We start from the raw sequence: 19,629 nt of genomic DNA, 5'->3' as shown, positions 1-19,629 counted from the left end.
TGGGTGAGCCGGATTTGCCCCAAAACTGCCCAATGGGGGGGCCCGCAAAACGGACCAATCAGCGTGCGAGAAGAGGTTACGTAAGAAAAAACGAACCAATCAGCGTGTGGTGAATTTCCGCGTATCTCAGGTACAAAAAGACAGGTGCAGCAGTAGTAGATCACTTCACCCGAAGACACCGACCGACCGAGCGAGCGAGCGACCGAGTAAACAAGCAACGATGGATCAAGAGGATTTCGAGGTTATTATGGAGAAGAAGACGTTGGAGGGGAAGAAGACGGCGAAGCTATTTACCTGCGAGGTGTGCGATCGAGGATTTACCCGACGTGATAGCTGGCGACGTCATCACCAAACACAGCACGGCGATAAGGAGAAAAAGAAGAAGACGGAGAAGTATTTTTGCCGGGTGTGTGCCCAGCATTTTACCCTGCGGAATAACTGGCTCCGACACCAGCGGACGCATCACCAGCCCCAGACAAACAAAAGATTCACCTGTCCGACCTGTGACCGGACGTTTTTTCGCCGAGAACATTTGATCCGCCATCAACAGCGCCATGGCAACAAACGAGAACGTGTGTGGGATTGTGAAGACTGTGGGAAGTCTTTCTACCGGTTGTGGGATTGGCGGACCCATCAACGTGGGAAACACGGCTCGGTAAGTTCTTTTTTTATTATTTTATTTTATTTTTCTCCACCCCAAGCAGCAGGTTGAGTGACCTACTAACCCACGAAGACGCCGCTTGATTATGGAGGTTGAAAAGCCACTGTATTCCATGAATGGTCGGTTAGCTCAGTCGGCAGAGCGTTGGGCTAATGACGCGAATGTCACGGGTTCGAGCCTCATATCAGCCAGTCGAAATTTTTTCATTTTTGTTGGTGGGCATTGATTTTTTTTTTCATTTTCGTTTCTTTGCATACTATTTCGTTTTAAATAACGACGAGTATGTTGAATTTGGGGATAGTCTTTGAAGTCCAAATGTTGAATCATGTGCATGTATGAGTAGTTGCTTTCCGCGTTCAGCGTTGGTCATCTCGGTGATAAAAAGGGTCCGTTTCCAAAAAAATCATGCGCACAATAAATGTACATGATTTGTTTGTTTCAGGCTGGGGATGAATTAGGGGGAGTAATTTGCTTCTTGAAAGTTAATTTTAAGACAGTAAGAGCTATCTCATGTTACATGTTTGTAACAGTGTATGAAAAAAAGTATAAAAAAAACTTCTTTACTGGATCATATGCAATAAGACATGCTGCATTTCATTGCTGAAAATTACTATTCACAGCTGAGTTGTTTACCGTTATGTAAGCACTTGCGCTGTAGATGGTGTGTCGATAGGGTTTCCACTCCATGTAGGTGACATGTATAAGGGTGTACTCCCCAGCTCGCTGGCGCAGTGGCTGGCGCAGTGGCTGACGCAGTGGCTGGGTGATTGACTGGCAACAATGTATACAATGTATACAAGACGCAGCCGATCAAAACAAAAACCACGTGTCCAAACAAAAACCACGTGTCAAAACAAAGCACAGCTGACAGCGATATGTTCCCTGAACAATGGTGAACGGGAATACCTATCTGGATGGTTCCTATGTTTTATGTATTAAAAAAGGGACTGGGTCAGTGTGTCAGTGTGTCATGCTAGGGCTGCTATCTATCGGAATGGTTCCTATGTATTATGTATTAAAAAAATTTTTTTTTAGCGGATTGACGCTTCATTTTAATTAGTAGATTACCGTATAAAGTAGTTGTCTATCGGTCACCTTCAGACGTTGTTGTTGTTTCCAATTAATTAATATTACGCTTCGGATTCGCTAGATTTCTTATTGAAATAACAGTAGTTTTAGTTCAGTATATTTAAGGATAGTTGTGTCTTTTAATAGTTTGTAACTCCAGTAAAACTAGATAGAAAGCCTGAGTAGCTTAGAGGATATTTCCTTATGTATTTCGTAGTAGAAATCCACGAATGTGTGTGCGGTGTCAAATGTATGTAAACAAGGGGGGCTAACTCCTGATGGAATACGCTTAGCAGGGGCGACTACTTTTGTTGGAAACGGAATCATTCAAAGAGAAGCAGACAACCGTTTTCAGTGACGTTTATCCGTGATAAGCTGTCGATAACAAAGTATGTATTTCCCTTGCGCTTTGATTGCAACTGTTAATATATTCAAATGTGCCGATCTAATTCAATATATACAACCCCTAGCCCTGGGTTGAGCGGAAGTAGACACAATGATGAAGCAAAGTGTCAGAGATTCTTGACACTCTAACCATATTTACTAAAAAGAGAATTATACTGTAACGCAGTATGGGCGGTTGTCCTGTTGCCGTAATCAGTTTGCCAAGTACAGCTCAGTAACTGACTTCAAATGGCCGAAAAATACACTTGTCAGTGTGTTTATACATGGAGGCTGGTCGTCAAGGTTTTTACTCCAATATGGTATTACTAACCTAATCAAAGCCTGGTATGACCTAACTGAGATTCGATCAGAATTTGGAAGTGATAGGATGTCAACACCAATAAACCAATGTCACTGGTCAGTTTAGAGTAACCTCCCTTGGTTGGCTCTAACTCCAGTAAAGCTAGATATAAAGCTTGAGTAGCTTAGAGGATATTTCCTTATGTATTTCGTAGTAGAAATCCACGAATGTGTGCGATGTCAAATGTATGTAAACAAGGGGGATAACTCCTGATGGAATACGCGTAGCAGGGGCGACTACTTTTGTTGGAATAATGGAAATAAGGGTTTCATTCCTGAAAATGACTATCCACAGCTGAGATCGTTAGATTTCTTATTGAAATAACAGTAGTTTTAGTTCAATATATTTAAGGATAGTTGTGTCTTTTAATAGTTTGTAACTCCAGTAAAGCTAGATAGAAAGCCTGGGTAGCTTAGAGGATATTTCCTTATGTATTTCGTAGTAGAAATCCACGAATGTATGTGCGGTGTCAAATGTATGTAAACAAGGGGGCTAACTCCTGATGGAATACGCTTAGCAGGGGCGACTACTTTTGTTGGAATAATGGAAATAAGGGGTATAACTCTAAATGTCAAATGTCAATACGTGTCTGGAAAGAGTAATTTATAGTAACTTTCTTTATTTTTTGTTCCAAAACTGTATAGGGGTTTTGTAGAGTTATATATATATGATATCTATCGGAATGGCTCCTATGTATTATATGTATTATAAAATTTTTTAGCGGAACATATGTACATATGCACATATGTACAATAGTATGTATATAAAGTATGTCTAGGGTTTACTTGGGTTATAACGTCTACACCCTTCTATGTTACAGAGACCTGTTTCATCTACCACCACCACCACCACCACCACCGACGACAACAGACCCAGCACGAGTCAAGCTCAAGTGAGTTTAGCGGGGGATACCTCGCTGGGAGAAGAAAAGAAAAAACAAAAGAAAAAAAGTCCAACGTGCCAGTTCGAACCCGACCCAGTACAGCCTCACGAGGCTGTCTTGCCGAGCGGTGACATTGACGTACGGGAGTTGTACCAGCGGCATTGGCGATCGATCAGGACGTATTTCCATCGCCACAAACCAATTCAAGACTGCTATAATTACCGACTGAGTGATCTCGGTGCTATCCCAGCCCATGTAGATGAGATTTACGAAGACCAGCCGACCGCTTTCACTATCAATTACAGTTTTGGATATATCCTCCGCCACAAAGAGACGGGTCAGGTGCGGTATTATTACCCGAGCACCAACAACACCCGAGTACTCGACGCACCGTACCGCGTGGCGAGTCGGGCTGACCTGCGAGGATTCCACACCCAGCATCTCCTCACCCAAGACCTACCCTGCGGTTAAACCTGTACCAGCGGCATTTCAGCTATATCAAAGACATGGGACGTTATGCTCGATCTTTCACCTGCCAGGTGTGCCAGAAGAGTTTTCGGACACTGTGGGAGTTACGACGGCACGGTCAAACGTGCACCGACGCCATTCGACGAAAGTACCCGGGGGGTGTCTTCCGCAATCAGCCCACCATTTTCGAAACGTTGGCGGACATGGGGATCGAACTCCAGGACGGTGACGACGGCATCTTCCCGTACCGAGCGTGTTATGACTTTGAGGCGTACTTGGCTCCGGTGAACCCGGTGGACGATGCGGCGACTACCTCGACGGAATGGACGGCTCAACACATCCCCATGAGTGTCAGCGTCAACTCTAATGTACCGGATTACGACCAGCCCGTGTGTTTCATCTCCACCGGCGATCCCCAGGCACTCGTCGGGGATATGATGGCTTACCTCAACACCATCAGCGAGATCAGTAGCGCCTATCTCCACGAGCGTTATGCTTACATCCTGGACGCCTTAGACGAGCGGATCGATCCCGACGAGAAGAAACCGTCTTACACACGCCGAGTGCGGGACAGATTCGTGACCTATATGGACCAACTCCCCGTCCTCGGCTTTAACTCGGGTAACTATGACCTGAACTTAATCAAACAACAGCTTTACCCCCACCTGGTCCAGAGCGGTGATTTGGAGTATGTGATTAAGCGGAACAATAATCACATGGCCCTCGCCACACCGCAGCTGAAATTTCTGGACATTCGGAATTACCTGGCCCCGAATTACAGTTACGACAAGTGGGTGAAAGCTTACGACTGTCACGTGACCAAAGGGAAGCGGACCGTCAAAGACTTGCTGCGGTGGTATAATAACCTAGACTTCATTCCCTTAATGGAGGCTGCGGAGAAGATGTCGGTGTTCTACCGAACCATGCATGTGGATGTCTTCAAACACTGCATCAGCATACCAGGGCTTACCCTCCGCTACTTATTCCATGATTTACGCTCCGTGTTCACCCTCATCGGTGAGAAAGACAAAGACATGCACGATTGCCTCAAGAAAAACATCGTGGGTGGGCCGAGCATCATTTTCCACCGCTACCACGAACGAGGTGTAACCCGTATACGGGGCGGAAAGCTGTGTCAGCGCATCGTAGGATTCGATGCCAACGCGCTGTACCTGTACTGCCTGGCCTCACCTATGCCGGCAGGTCACTGCGTCCGTTGGCGCCGTCAGGACGGGGGAGAGAAGTTCGTTCCCTCCGGCACCGCCACCCGTCTGGCTGAAAAATGGCTGGACTGGAAGGCACAGCAGCTGGGGGTATCGATCCGTCACCGACTCAATCACACCGAGAAGCGGATCGGTGATCGACAACTCCCCGTAGACGGGTTCGCCTATATCGACGGACAGCCTACTGTGTTTCAATTCCACGGGTGTTATTTCCACTATCACGGCTGTCACCTGAATCACCCTCGCCCGGGAAAGGTGTGCTACAACGAGCGGCGGGGATTAACCCCCCAGGACTTACGGCAGGAGGTGGATGCGAACGACGCATACATTCGCTCCCAGGGGTATCCATTGGTAACGATATGGGAGTGCGAGTTCCACCGCCAACGCGCGACAAACCCAGCCTTACGGGACTTCCTACAACAGTACGGTTTACCCCCGTCACAGCGACAACCCAAGACACAAGCTGAGCTCATGGAGGCTGTCATTCAAGGTCAGTTGTTTGGATTTGTGGAATGTGACATCCACGTGCCGGACCACCTCAAAGCGGACTTTGCCTAATGCCCACCCATCTTTAAAAACACCGAGGTGAGTCGGGCTGATATAGGCCCCACCATGGCAGAGTTCGCGGCTGTGAATGACATCATGCCCACACCCAGGCGTATGCTGATCGGGAGCATGTTTGGTAAGCAAATTCTGCTAGCCACACCTCTGCTCCAATGGTATCTCGGTCGGGGATTGATCGTCACGCACGTCTACCAAGCGATGGAATACACACCGGAGCGAGCGTTCGAAGCCTTCGCAGACGCCGTCACCCAAGCTCGACGGGAGGGAGATGTCAACCCGACCAAAGCCCTGATCGGGGAGACCATGAAGCTGTTGGGGAATTCAGGTTATGGAAAAACCGTCACCAATCAAGACCGACACGTGGATGTCAAAATCTGTGATCTGGCAGAAACACGAAAATTACTGGCGAGTGTTCGGTGTCGAACCGTCGACCCCATCGACGAGACCACCTTTGAAGTGACGAGTAGCAAGAAGACCATTCGCTACAATCTCCCCTTGCAAATAGGGTGCATGGTCTACCAGTATGCCAAACTCCGCATGCTGGAATTTTATTACGATTTCATGGCTCGTTTTTTCGACAAGGCGGATTGGCAGTACTGTGAGATGGACACAGACTCTGCTTACATGGCTTGGTCCGACCCAGACTGGGAATCCCTCGTCAAACCCGAGCTGCGAGCCGTGTACGAGACCGAGCGGGATGCGTGGTTACCCCGTCGCGACCATTACGACCACGATAAGCGCACACCGGGGCTTTTCAAAGTCGAGTGGACCGGTGATGCTATCGTCAGTTTGTGTTCCAAGACTTATTATTGTTACGGCGGGGCATCCAACACCAAAGACAAACTCTCCTGCAAAGGTGTGAGCGCACGAGGTGTGGACAAGGCCGTGTATCTCTCTGTGTTGCGCAATCACCAAAGCGCGAGTGGTGTGAATCGGGGGATGCGGATGCGGGGCAATACGATGTACTCGTATACCCAACACAAAGACGCATTCACATACTTTTACGGAAAGCGAAAAGTGCTCCCCGACGGGGTGAGCACCACCTATTTAGATCTGTAGAACAGTGCTATGGATACTCTACACACCCGGCTCCTGTGGTCTTGTGCTCTTGTGATACTTCCCACGGCCCTTTTCAGGGCCAACCAACTCTTCCCGAAAGAGTACTTTCTCAATCTAAGCACTAAAAAAAAGAAAAAAAAAAGAAACCCCACACCAGACACAGTCTTCCCATTTTTTTTTTTAATTGTACAATTTTTTTCATGTGTTTTATCATTCGCAGTGGTACGTACGTGAAAAAGTTAAAAACGCCCAGCGGGGGGCGGCGGGCCGGCAGCCGTAATAGCCTGACACACTGACCCGACTTGCCGTGCCTGCTACATAGTCATACATTGTTGCCGAGCGTCGCCTTGCCGGTATACGGCAGACGGCCTGGTAACAATGTATAACGCAACAATGTATGACGATGTAACAGGCGGTGACTGGGTCAGTGTGTCAGTGTGCTATAGCTGGCCTGCATGCTGTTGTGGTAGTCCTCATCATAATAAAGAAAAAAGTCAAACCACCACGGTATGTGAGTCTCATAGTCTCTTTTTTTAAATTTTATTCCATACTGTATGGGGTAACAGGTCGAACAGGGAAAACAAGAACGTGGAATGCATAACACATCGAACTGGGAAGAAAAAATGTTATTTGATGTATGTTTTACAGTCCATGGGTGTGGAAAAAAAACGAGGGATGGATCCCAAACTGACGATCCACCCAATCGAACACCCGTAAGTCATTATCGTAGGTCGTGCACGCTGTGTCCAACGTGTGTACAATAGCATCCATGGGACGGCCTCGAGCTCGCTGGGTTAAGTAATACACACAATATTGACCGCACACGGTCGTGTCCAGACTCTGCAGCCGCCGATCGTTCCACGTCCAGTGGTGTGTTCCCCGGTTAAGCCAAGCGGTGATATCGGGGTAGAGGGGTGGGAGTCCGTAGGAATCAAAGTATTCGCCCCGGAGATGGGGTGGGTTGGACCACTGGTCTATGAAGACGGCGACCCAATGTCGTCCTGGGCGAAGACACGTGTCTGTGTTAATGATGCAGGCCCAGGGGGGTCCAGGGGATCCTAGGGGTGGGGCGTGAGGGGTGTGAAGGGTGTGAGGGGCGTGAGGAGAGTGAGGGGAGATGATCCCGAGGGTAGACCCCACCTCCTGCCCCCACCACAGCCCGGGTAAACACGTCTGTTTGTAGCACACGTCGCAATTGTACCGTGTCCATGTTGTTGTTTGTTGTTTTGGGCTGTTCAACTGGCGAAGTCACAGAGCACGTTTCGGCTTTGGTCTATTTCTATGATATTGCTGAATTCAGCGTAGCACACCACGTTAATGGTTTCCGGCAGTGGTTTGGCAAACCGCATCTCCAGGCGCAAATCCCCTTTTTGTACCAGGTTCAGTTGGTGGTCATCGTGGAGGCTAGGGGTCAAGTCGAAACAAAACAGCGTGTGACCTTCGGCGAATGTGGTGCGCTTGATATTGTTTCCCTCGTCGTGGAACGCTTTCCCCGTGTGGGTAAAGAGGTTCATGTACGTGCGGATGAAATTCTCGTTCTCAAAGTCGGGTGTCAGGGGCTTGGTTGGAATCTGACGACCGCCAACGTACAAGGCGACGAAGTTTGTGTAGTAGTGTCGGAAACGAAACGGGTTTTTAGTGTAGTCCCCGTCAAAAGCCTTGTTGCTCACACACCCCACCACTAAACGTGTCGGTAAGCTGCCCAGAAATAGGGTTTTGTTCATTGATGAGGGTGTGACCTCTGGGGACAGAGAAATACTTGGTCAGCACGCGGCGGATTGGGTACTTGGCAGGAGCTTTGGCCAAGGCTTTCAAATGCCCCAGTTGCACACCGCTGGTGATTTTTCACTTTGCGCACAAAGATCAAGACCTCCTCCAAGCGAGTCTTGTAGCCGGGAGCGGCTTCATCGGACATCAAAGCAAACGAATCCTTAGCCGGGGTGAGACGGATGCGGACCGTGACGTTGTTGAGGCAGGTGTCGGTGTTGCAGGGAACATGTCACAATGCAGGCGACCCAGCATGTCAACCGACCGACTTTCAGCCGTGCAGTTCAGCCGATCGACAAACCCGGCATTGGTGTCAGTCATCGTGTCAACTTTCCTGGGGTGTCCGCATACCACAAGGCAGCAGACAGCTGGCTCTTTTTAGCCTCTTTACCGTAAGACAACAATGTCTCCAAGTAAGCCCGGTATGGGTACATGTTGGTGGACGGCGTGATGAGTTTATCGTTCAGGGAGACGTCTACCTGTCGCCACATGGATTGTATCCACAGGTTAGTCGGAGCCACCTTCTTGTCAGCCGCCACAGCCGTCCGTCCCCGTTGAGGATTTTTGCCTTCACGTACAGCATGGTGTTGGCCAAGTCCAAGTAAGTGTCTGCGTCAGCGTTGGTGATGACAAATTCTACAGGTCCCACATCACTCAGGCTGGCGATGGGGCTGTAAGCATCCCAGCGGCCTTCTCGAACGCTGGTGTCGGTCGGGGGTAAGGTCCACAAATCAAACCCACTGCTGACGGACAGGCAGCATTCGGGGTGGGGAAGAGCCATGGCTTGTGTATGTGCGCGTGCGCGTGTGTGTTTAGCTGAAAATATCCGGTGGATTCAGGGCATTCGATGTGGCTCGAGTTTTGATGTGTCTTCTTCTGGGCTTGACGGCACGTCTTTTAAGTCCCACGTGTCGGTGACGAGTGGGCGTGACGCGCGGTGTCTTCCGTTTTATAGGCTCACCCAGTAACCGCTGTCGGGCGTAGCGACTAGCTTTGACCAGCAGCTGTTTTCCAGTCGCCAAACCGCGTCGTTTCAAAGCCTGTTGTGGTGACACGCCCCCACTCAGCACATCCCCCACGACTTGCAGTCCGGTTCGTAACGCCGTTTTGCCCAGTGCTTTCACAGCCGGCGAGGTTAGCAAGGGCTGTGGGAGGAGTTTGCTGAGACCACCCAGCAAACCGTGACCGCGCTGGACAGCCACACCCCGAAACACAGGTAACCCACCTCCGCCGGCTTGTTTGGTGTAATAGTCGATGTAAGCCTGCTGTGATGCCATTATTGCAAGGGTAAAGCACGCCGCTGTCGAAAGTGAAGTGTCACCACCACTTTACCGCGTTCAAATGCGACGGATCGACCCGTGTCGTCCCTAATATCAATGTCCACCGTCGAGAAATGTTTGGACTGCACGGGGATGTATTCCACGTGTTGGAAAGAAGTCTTGGAGACGTGCTCCCCATACTGCCCTTCCGTGGTAACCGTCCGCAACAGCGGGGCCAACGTGTCCCCCACCACACGCGGTTCGATAATGTCTGTGTACACGTACAGCGTGGGTGTGCTGATCGTTAAATCCTCGGCACCGACATACATGAGGTCCGCCGGTCCCATGACCCATCCGCACGGTAAATTCTTGAGTTGCATTAGCCGTGGGCTGAAACCAAGCCCCAGTGGTTTCTCAAACCGCGCGCTGTATTTCCGCTGCATATCGTCGAACTCAAACGTTAAGTCCCCGGCGTGCTCCTGGAGATCGCGGATCTCTGTCTCGCTTAACAATTTGGTCAACCCCCAGGCCAGGTCTTTGGGTGTCGGGTAGTAGCCGGCTGGTAATATGAGCTTATGCTTACCGTGGTGCGAGTCTTTTGGGGAGTCTATGGTATACCACACTTCACCTGACCGCACGTTAAACCAGGTCCGGGGATACTGTATTTCGACCAGCCCACATTCCCAGTCACCTGTCAAATGGATGGGGCGGGGTAATTGGGTGGTGAAACGCGTCAAGGCATTGTTGGGGAAGTAGTCCAGCGAGCTGTTACTGGGTAGCGTCACGTAAAACATGGTGTGGGTGAGATGATCTCCCTCAGGTGGACTGATCGTTTTGTCCTCTGGTGCCTGTATTTAATTAATAGGGACTCCACCTGAGCGGGCGTATGATAGATGAAGCGGGCCGGAGTTCAGGTCGCTGGCCTCGTCGCGTCTTCTTGGGTCGCTTTGGTGTGGTGTGTGTGGTGTGTGGTGTGTGTGTGGAACTAGAGGTGGTAGTGGAGGGCCTGGTTTTTTTTTATGTTGGCTGGTCGGGGTTCTGGCGATCGGGGGATTCCCCAGCTCGGTCGGGGGATTCCCCAGCTCGGCGGGTGTGCTCATTTTTTCCCGCACCCAAGCCCGGTAGTGATCCCGGGGTATTGAGCGCTCGTGTGAGGGGCTAGGGGTGGTAGGGATGGTAGGGGTGGTAGGCTGGAGGGTTTGGGTCGGGGTGTCTAACATCGCCTTATCCGCCTCGCTCAAAAAACGACTGGCTGTGGATTTGGCCTGAGGTGGGATCGAACTCGGTCGCCGCCCGATTTGGTATTGATCTTGAAACGTTCGGTACCGTTGAAGGGTGTGGTGATATCGCTGTATTTTCTCCTCGTCCGAGAGAGTCCTGTCGTGGAGGATCGAGGCCATCTCTTGATCAAGCGTGTTGAGGGCTTTCACCGTACTGGGGACGGGGTATGGGGAGTTGGGGTGGGCTGGAGGTGGATGGGCTGAAGGTGAAGGTCGTGTGAGCGTCTCTAAGAGCCGTGGCTCGACCAAGGCCATTTTCTTGGCGTGCTGCATTACCTACCACCAGCTATAGCCTTACTAGTGACACCCTTAACGACACCGCCGACAACACCCCCGAGAACGGCTGGTACAATGGCTTTGGCGAGGAGGGGAGCGAGAAGCAGTGGCAGGAATCCACCACGTTGAACAATCCGTCCTTTCTTATGCAGGGGAACACTTTTCTTCACCAAAGTGCGAAGACCCGTCTTGTGTCGCTGTAACTTCACCTTCTGAGCCGGCGAGAGTGGGACGTTTCCATTTAACACATTCTTAGCACATTCACACAAGCCCCGGAGTAATCCTGGATCGTTACCCCGCAGCACAGCCTGACGAATAGAGGGGGTGGCTCGCGCGAGTAGGGTTAATAAGGGACCGTAACGTTGGAGACGGTGTGACCTCATCACGGGTCGTCGTCGTGAGAGCAACTGAGGTGATAGACTGTGTGTTCAAAGTTTTATGATGACACACTGACACACCGACCTAGTCACCGCTCGCCGCAATAATACACTGTTTTACCAGTCCGTCAGCTGACACGTCAGCCAGCCCACCCACCAGCCTACCCACCAGCCAGCCAGCCAAAACAAACTGATGTGGTAGATTGTAGGTTCAAAGTTGGTGTTATGACTTGGGGAGATAGGCGTGTTGAATCTCCCCGGGGAAAATGTGGGTGCGAAGTCGCAGGTGATCGGGTGTGGTTTGCTTGAAATCCACCAGCAAATACCCGTGAGGTTCAGCCGTGGCATCTTCAAAGGCCTCGCGCACGTACTGTGTCCGCCCTGGAGCCATTTGTTTAGCGATCGTGGTAATTTGGGATACATCTCGCGGGTTTTTGAACAGCACCAAGTAGTGTGCGTTCAGACTGATGGTTCGATGGTCTTTGGTTTTGTTAAACAAATTCTGCACGATGTACACCACGCTGATATTGCGGTGGTGACTGCCTTTGGTGAAGAGTTTTGTCACGCGATCGTCGGCTTCAGCCATCAAATCATCCACGACGACTAACGTCCGCTCCCCCGGGTCGAAACTGGACGGGCTGGGCACACCTTCTTCAAACTGAACGTGAGGTAACGTGGTGTACAATGGCTGCCACTCCCCGTAACACCAGACGATGCGTTGTGGGGGTGGATGAATGAGAGCTGGAGCGTGTTCCACTAACCGTTTCACAAACACAGACTTCCCAGATCCCGTCGGGCCGCTGACAATGCAGGTAAAGGGATGCTCCCATCGCGTGTCCATGGGTAGAACTAGCTCCGTCGGCGGTTTGGATCGTCGTACGGGTGGGGGTGGTGGATAGTGGGGGGAGTGACGGCAGGTGATGGTGCCTGCGTTGCCTGCGTTGCCTGTGTTGGCTGTGTTACCTGTGTTACCTGTGTTACCTGTGTTACCTGTGTTGTGTTAGGGGGTAGATAGACAGGTGTGGAAACGATGCTAGGTATTGGTGTGGTGGGGTGAGTAGGGGTGGGTGAAGGGGGTGAGGAGTTTGAAGAGTTTGAGGAGTTTGAGGAGTTTGAGGAGAGTGGGTGCCGTCGGTGTAGTGTGGTAGTGGTGGGTGTGGAGGGTTGTGACGTGGGAGTTCGATCCCAGCTCGGGGTAATGGCGCTAGTGGCAGTGACGGCGTTCTCGGTATTGTCAAACCGACGGGCGATTGACGGTGGTTGGGGTGGCGATACAGGTGTCCCAATCCAGCGGAAACGCGTCTTGTTTAATTGTCCTCGTAGATATTGTAGGGTTGACTGGTCTTGGAGCAGTTGTAGGCTGAGTTCTGCAGCCAATCCACCCACTAAAGCACCGATGTACAAGAGAACGCCCAGTACGGCTGCTACGGTCCCTTTATTCTCGCGCAAGCCTTGTATACACCGATCCATCCCTTAAGGCAGGTCAGTCGGAAGTGGTAGCGACCCCGTTAGCCTCGGGTTTAAATACGTTTCACGTCCGTGGCCGGGACCCAAGAATTAAAGCTGGGTGGATAACCTACCCACTTCACCCAATAGCACAGTTTCCCTCGCCGCCGCTCCCTTTTTAAGATCTTCTCCACCTGATAAAACTTATCCACCGCGGCTGTCACCGGTTGGAGTTCGGTTTCGTAAAACGTCCCTAGCAATTGATCCCCGTTCAAATCCTCCAGTGTGTACACAGCAGGCTGTCGAGGGTGGGAGCGGACGATACGGAACATTTCCGTGCTCCAATTCGGCAGGTATGATTTTTCAAATTTCCCTTTCACTTTACTGATACGCACGAGATCACCGGCCCGATACCGGTGGACCGAGCGTTTGTGTGTGGATGGACCGTACAAGACTTGCCGGACTTCCTTCTGGTTCTGGGGAGTGACGTCGATAGGGGCTCGTCGTATGCTTCGGTGGTAGGCTTGATTGTAACCGCGAACCAGGGCCGGTAAGGCGTCCAGGTAGCGCCGAGTGTTGTGAGCGGTGAAATATTTGTACATGCGACCTTTCAAAGTGCGGTTGAACCGTTCTACCACGGAGGCTTTGGTTTCGTTAAACGTGTGAAAGAAAAACACCCCTTTGTCCTTTAAAAAGGCTTGAAACGGTCTGTTCAGAAACTCTTTCCCCTCGTCCGTTTGCAGGTACAACGGTCGGCGACCCGTCTTGAAAATCTGTTGAAATGCCTCGATCAAACGAGCCCCGGTTTTGGTCCGGAGTGGGATCACCCAGGTATACTTGGAGAGCACATCGATGCAGGTCAGTAGGTAACGGTTGTTGTCATTCTCTTTGGTGAACGCTGTCATGTCGACCAGGTCCGCCTGCCACTGACTGTCCATACCCCCAACCACCACTCGGTTACGCGGGTAATGGCGGCGTGCAGGTCGGTGGAGTGTGTACGTGTCCTGCTGAGCCAGCCAAGCCGACACGTGGGTTCGACTCACTTTGAGTCCCTGTTGTCGAGCTGCCTTGAGCAGGGGTTGAACCCCGCTGTAAGCCGCTGGACTGTCCGGGTTGTAATACAAAGCATGGAGAGCGGTATCGATCGGGTTTGAACCACGGCCCGGCGTGATTGATTTTTTTTTCGTGCGAGGCATAGTCCGCCACGTCGTCCTTGCTGCTTGGTGTCTGTTGTGTGTAATGAGTGAACCCACCTCAGACCGCCTATATATAGTATAGAGTGGCCCTAGCCTGACACACTGACACACTGACCCAGTCCATATAAAAAGAAAACACAAAAACACTGGGGATGGATTCCATAGTAAGGTAACAGTATTAGTATTATTCTTTACAGCAATGTACAGGTCTGTAACACGGAGCGTTGACAGACCTCTGTTAACGTGGGACGAGCAATCTCTACGTAATAGAGTAATGTACGTAATGTCGGGAATCCTCGACATGCTGACAGACGTCTTCAGTGTACGCTTGCAGCACCTGCAGTCGTCCCCCGTTCACCCTACCATCCGCAAACATACTATGAAGTACACTTGTGTAGCTTTGCAGGTCGGTGACGACAGCTACCCAGTCTTTCCATTGCGGCGTTGTACGGAGCTTCGCCAGGCTAGAAAAGACATAAAGAAGACACCGTCGTCATTCTAATGCCTTCACCGACCGAACCCTAGCCACATCAATCAAACGATAGATAGATAGATAGATAGATAGATAGATAGATAGATAGATAGATAGATAGATAGATAGATAGACTATCCCTTCACCAACAGGTAAAGACAATAACCAACACAAAAGACCAGGGTCGTCAACCTGAAAACTTTTTTAATTTATTTTTTCGAACTCGAACAGTGAACAAACGAATGAACGAATAAATACATGTTGTAAGTGTCCATTATTTTGGTGTCACGGTGAGAAATGTCTCGTGATGATGATTGTATCGCCAATATGAAAGTCCTGACACTGGTCAATGTTTATAACGCGCACCACCCTAGTCATCTTCCTGTAAAAAACACACATAGATAAACACAAAACGAGAATGTATGAAGGGAAAAACAAAACAAACAAAAAAAAGCGTGACATCGCACACATTCGTGGATTTCTACTACGAAATACATAAGGAAATATCCTCTAAGCTACTCAAGCTTTCTATCTAGCTTTACTGGAGTTAGAGCCAACCAAGGGAGGTTACTCTAAACTGACCAGTGACATTGGTTTATTGGTGTTGACATCCTATCACTTCCAAATTCTGATTGAATCTCAGTTAGGTCATACCAGGCTTTGATTAGGTTAGTAATACCATATTGGAGTAAAAACCTTGACGACCAGCCTCCATGTATAAACACACTGACAAGTGTATTTTTCGGCCATTTGAAGTCAGTTACTGAGCTGTACTTGGCAAACTCATTACGGCAACAGGACAACCGCCCATACTGCGTTACAGTATAATTCTCTTTTAAGTAAATATGGTTAGAGTGTCAAGAATCTCTGACACTTTGCTTCATCATTGTGTCTACTTCCGCTCAACCCAGGGCTAGGGGTTGTATATATTGAATTAGATCGGCACATTTGAATATATTAACAGTTGCAATCAAAGCGCAAGGGAAATACATACTTTGTTATCGACAGCTTATCACGGATAAACGTCACTGAAAACGGTTGTCTGCTTCTCTTTGAATGATTCCGTTTCCAACAAAAGTAGTCGCCCCTGCTAAGCGTATTCCATCAGGAGTTAGCCCCCCTTGTTTACATACATTTGACACCGCACACACATTCGTGGATTTCTACTACGAAATACATAAGGAAATATCCTCTAAGCTACTCAGGCTTTCTATCTAGCTTTACTGGAGTTACAAACTATTAAAAGACACAACTATCCTTAAATATACTGAACTAAAACTACTGTTATTTCAATAAGAAATCTAGCGAATCCGAAGCGTAATATTAATTAATTGGAAACAACAACAACGTCTGAAGGTGACCGATAGACAACTACTTTATACGGTAATCTACTAATTAAAATGAAGCGTCAATCCGCTAAAAAAAATTTTTTTTAATACATAATACATAGGAACCATTCTGATAGATAGCAGCCCTAGCATGACACACTGACACCTTGACCCAGTCCCTTTTTTAATACATAAAACATAGGAACCATCCAGATAGGTATTCCCGTTCACCATTGTTCAGGGAACATATCGCTGTCAGCTGTGCTTTGTTTTGACACGTGGTTTTTGTTTGGACACGTGGTTTTTGTTTTGATCGGCTGCGTCTTGTATACATTGTATACATTGTTGCCAGTCAGTCACCCAGCCACTGCGTCAGCCACTGCGCCAGCCACTGCGCCAGCGAGCTGGGGAGTACACCCTTATACATGTCACCTACATGGAGTGGAAACCCTATCGACACACCATCTACAGCGCAAGTGCTTACATAACGGTAAACAACTCAGCTGTGAATAGTAATTTTCAGCAATGAAATGCAGCATGTCTTATTGCATATGATCCAGTAAAGAAGTTTTTTTTTATACTTTTTTTCATATACTGTTACAAACATGTAACATGAGATAGCTCTTACTGTCTTAAAATTAACTTTCAAGAAGCAAATTACTCCCCCTAATTCATCCCCAGCCTGAAACAAACAAATCATGTACATTTATTGTGCGCATGATTTTTTTGGAAACGGACCCTTTTTATCACCGAGATGACCAACGCTGAACGCGGAAAGCAACTACTCATACATGCACATGATTCAACATTTGGACTTCAAAGACTATCCCCAAATTCAACACACTCGTCGTTATTTAAAACGAAATAGTATGCAAAGAAACGAAAATGAAAAAAAAATCAATGCCCACCAACAAAAATGAAAAAATTTCGACTGGCTGATATGAGGCTCGAACCCGTGACATTCGCGTCATTAGCCCAACGCTCTGCCGACTGAGCTAACCGACCATTCATGGAATACAGTGGCTTTTCAACCTCCATAATCAAGCGGCGTCTTCGTGGGTTAGTAGGTCACTCAACCTGCTGCTTGGGGTGGAGAAAAATAAAATAAAATAATAAAAAAAGAACTTACCGAGCCGTGTTTCCCACGTTGATGGGTCCGCCAATCCCACAACCGGTAGAAAGACTTCCCACAGTCTTCACAATCCCACACACGTTCTCGTTTGTTGCCATGGCGCTGTTGATGGCGGATCAAATGTTCTCGGCGAAAAAACGTCCGGTCACAGGTCGGACAGGTGAATCTTTTGTTTGTCTGGGGCTGGTGATGCGTCCGCTGGTGTCGGAGCCAGTTATTCCGCAGGGTAAAATGCTGGGCACACACCCGGCAAAAATACTTCTCCGTCTTCTTCTTTTTCTCCTTATCGCCGTGCTGTGTTTGGTGATGACGTCGCCAGCTATCACGTCGGGTAAATCCTCGATCGCACACCTCGCAGGTAAATAGCTTCGCCGTCTTCTTCCCCTCCAACGTCTTCTTCTCCATAATAACCTCGAAATCCTCTTGATCCATCGTTGCTTGTTTACTCGGTCGCTCGCTCGCTCGGTCGGTCGGTGTCTTCGGGTGAAGTGATCTACTACTGCTGCACCTGTCTTTTTGTACCTGAGATACGCGGAAATTCACCACACGCTGATTGGTTCGTTTTTCTTACGTAACCTCTTCTCGCACGCTGATTGGTCCGTTTTGCGGGCCCCCCATTGGGCAGTTTTGGGGCAAATCCGGCTCACCCATTGGTCCGTTTTGGCGCCCGGGAGCTCTTTTCGAGCTGTCCCACTCGACTTTACAAGCCGACGTTTTGCCTCTTTTTTTTTCGCTCTTTTTTCCCTATACTGTTATACGGTTATACTGTACACTATATCACACTCGTCTATACACATACGCCCCGCGCCGTGGAAAAAACCCACAACTGAGGGGTGACGTCACACCTACCAGCCCTTCGGGCTGGCAGGTGTGACGTCACCACCACATCACCACAAAAAAACAGATCCCCAAAACCACAAAAAATGGATCCCCACGGAGACCCCAAACCCACATTCTATACTACTCCGCATCTTTTGGCACCTTATTCATGTGGGTCTGTGGTCAGTTGTACTTTTTACAGCAGACTGTATCAAGTACCTTGTGTTTTTTATGTACAAATGGTGTGGTTTTTCTACACGTAGATAAAGACATTGAGATTGTCTTGGACTTAGAAGTAAGACAATTGCTGGGTGAGTTAAATGGGCTTAGCCCAAAGATTTGACGTCTTCTGGGCTACCAAAGGGCACATAACTTATAGTCAAAAGTTGAATATAGTAATGACCAGTCGCGATTGTACAGAGTACAGTGTAGCCGATTTCAATTAACAAAAAGACCAGGTAAAAATGCAAAAGTGGAAAAACTGTTCCAGTGCTGCTGGTAAGAGGCTAATTCGACGTATTTTGTGACGACAAATCCAATGGTGCAAACCGCGTTGCTCTCCGACCAATACTTTTGGCTATAGCGACAATTGAATGATCATTGATGTCATAATCACGTGCCCAGCAACGGCTCTTACTCCATGGAAACCAGGGATATTTGCAATTTTTTAACAGCTGCCGATGCCTGGCCCAATTCCGCATCTTTTGGCACCTTATAAATGTGGGTCAGTGTTTAGTTGTACTTTTTACAGCAGACTGTATCAAGTACCTTGTGTTTATTATGTACAAATGGTCTGGTTTTTCTACACGTAGATAAAGACATTGAGATTGTCTTGCAGTTAGAAGTAAGGCAATTGCTGGGTGAGTTAAATGGGCTTAGCCCAAAGATTTCAGGTCTTCTGGGCTACCGAAGGGCACATAACTTATAGTCAAAAGTTGAATATAGTAATGACCAGTCGCGATTGTACATAGTACAGTGTAGCCGATTTCAATTAACAAAAAGACCAGGCAAAAATGCAAAAGTGGAAAAACTGTTCCAGTGCTACTAGTAAGAGGCTAATCCGACGTATTTTGTGACGACAAATCGAATGGTGCAATCCGCGTTGCTCTCCGACCAATACTTTTGGCTATAGTGACAATTGAATGATCATTTATGTCATAATCACGTGCGTAGCAACGGCTCTTACTCCATGGAAACCAGGGAAATTTGCAATTTGTCAACAGCTCCCGATGCCTGGCTCAATTCCGCATCTTTTGGCACCTTACTGAAGTGGGCCAGTGTTCAGTTGTACTTTTTACAGCAGACTGTATCAAGTACCTTGTGTTTTTCACGTACAATTGGTGTGGTTTTTCTACACGTAGATAAAGACATTGAGATTGTCTTGGACTTAGAAGTAAGGCAATTGCTGGGTGAGTTAAATGGGCTTAGCCCAAAGATTTGACGTCTTCTGGGCTACCGAAGGGCACATAACATATAGTCAAAAGTTGAATATAGTAATGACCAGTCGCGATGGTACAGAGTACAGTGTAGCCGATTTCAATTAACAAAAAGACCAGGCAAAAATGCAAAAGTGGAAAAACTGTTCCAGTGCTGCTGGTAAGAGGCT

General features: G+C 48.6%; 4 protein-coding genes across 4 annotated transcripts; 1 reads left to right on the top strand and 3 right to left on the bottom strand.

Annotated features, from left to right (window-relative positions):
* The first annotated feature begins 220 nt into the window (after window positions 1–220).
* On the top strand, window positions 221–3,828 carry LOC135481426 (zinc finger protein 41-like). Its single transcript, XM_064761250.1, has 3 exons — window positions 221–655; window positions 1,104–1,157; window positions 3,295–3,828. The coding sequence occupies exons 1-3, from the start codon at window positions 221–223 to the stop codon at window positions 3,826–3,828; spliced, it is 1,023 nt and encodes a 340-aa protein (XP_064617320.1).
* An 8,651-nt stretch (window positions 3,829–12,479) lies between these two features.
* On the bottom strand, window positions 12,480–13,100 carry LOC135481425 (anti-sigma-I factor RsgI2-like). The gene has a single exon (XM_064761249.1). The coding sequence runs from the start codon at window positions 13,098–13,100 to the stop codon at window positions 12,480–12,482; it is 621 nt and encodes a 206-aa protein (XP_064617319.1).
* Window positions 13,101–13,150: 50 nt separating this feature from the next.
* On the bottom strand, window positions 13,151–14,272 carry LOC135481424 (uncharacterized). Its single transcript, XM_064761248.1, has one exon. The coding sequence runs from the start codon at window positions 14,270–14,272 to the stop codon at window positions 13,151–13,153; it is 1,122 nt and encodes a 373-aa protein (XP_064617318.1).
* Window positions 14,273–15,114: 842 nt separating this feature from the next.
* Window positions 15,115–17,636, bottom strand: LOC135481422 (oocyte zinc finger protein XlCOF26-like). The gene is made up of 3 exons (XM_064761246.1): window positions 17,202–17,636; window positions 16,701–16,754; window positions 15,115–15,126 (listed from the first exon to the last, which is right to left on the bottom strand). Exons 1-3 carry the CDS (start codon window positions 17,634–17,636, stop codon window positions 15,115–15,117), a joined length of 501 nt encoding a protein of 166 aa, XP_064617316.1.
* Window positions 17,637–19,629: the final 1,993 nt, after the last annotated feature.

The sequence above is a fragment of the Liolophura sinensis genome, unplaced genomic scaffold (assembly GCF_032854445.1).
Source record: "Liolophura sinensis isolate JHLJ2023 unplaced genomic scaffold, CUHK_Ljap_v2 scaffold_80, whole genome shotgun sequence".
In the NCBI taxonomy this organism is placed as follows: domain Eukaryota; kingdom Metazoa; phylum Mollusca; class Polyplacophora; order Chitonida; family Chitonidae; genus Liolophura; species Liolophura sinensis.
Note: the sequence above shows the minus strand (reverse complement) of the source record. Positions and strands in the feature narration are given on the sequence as shown.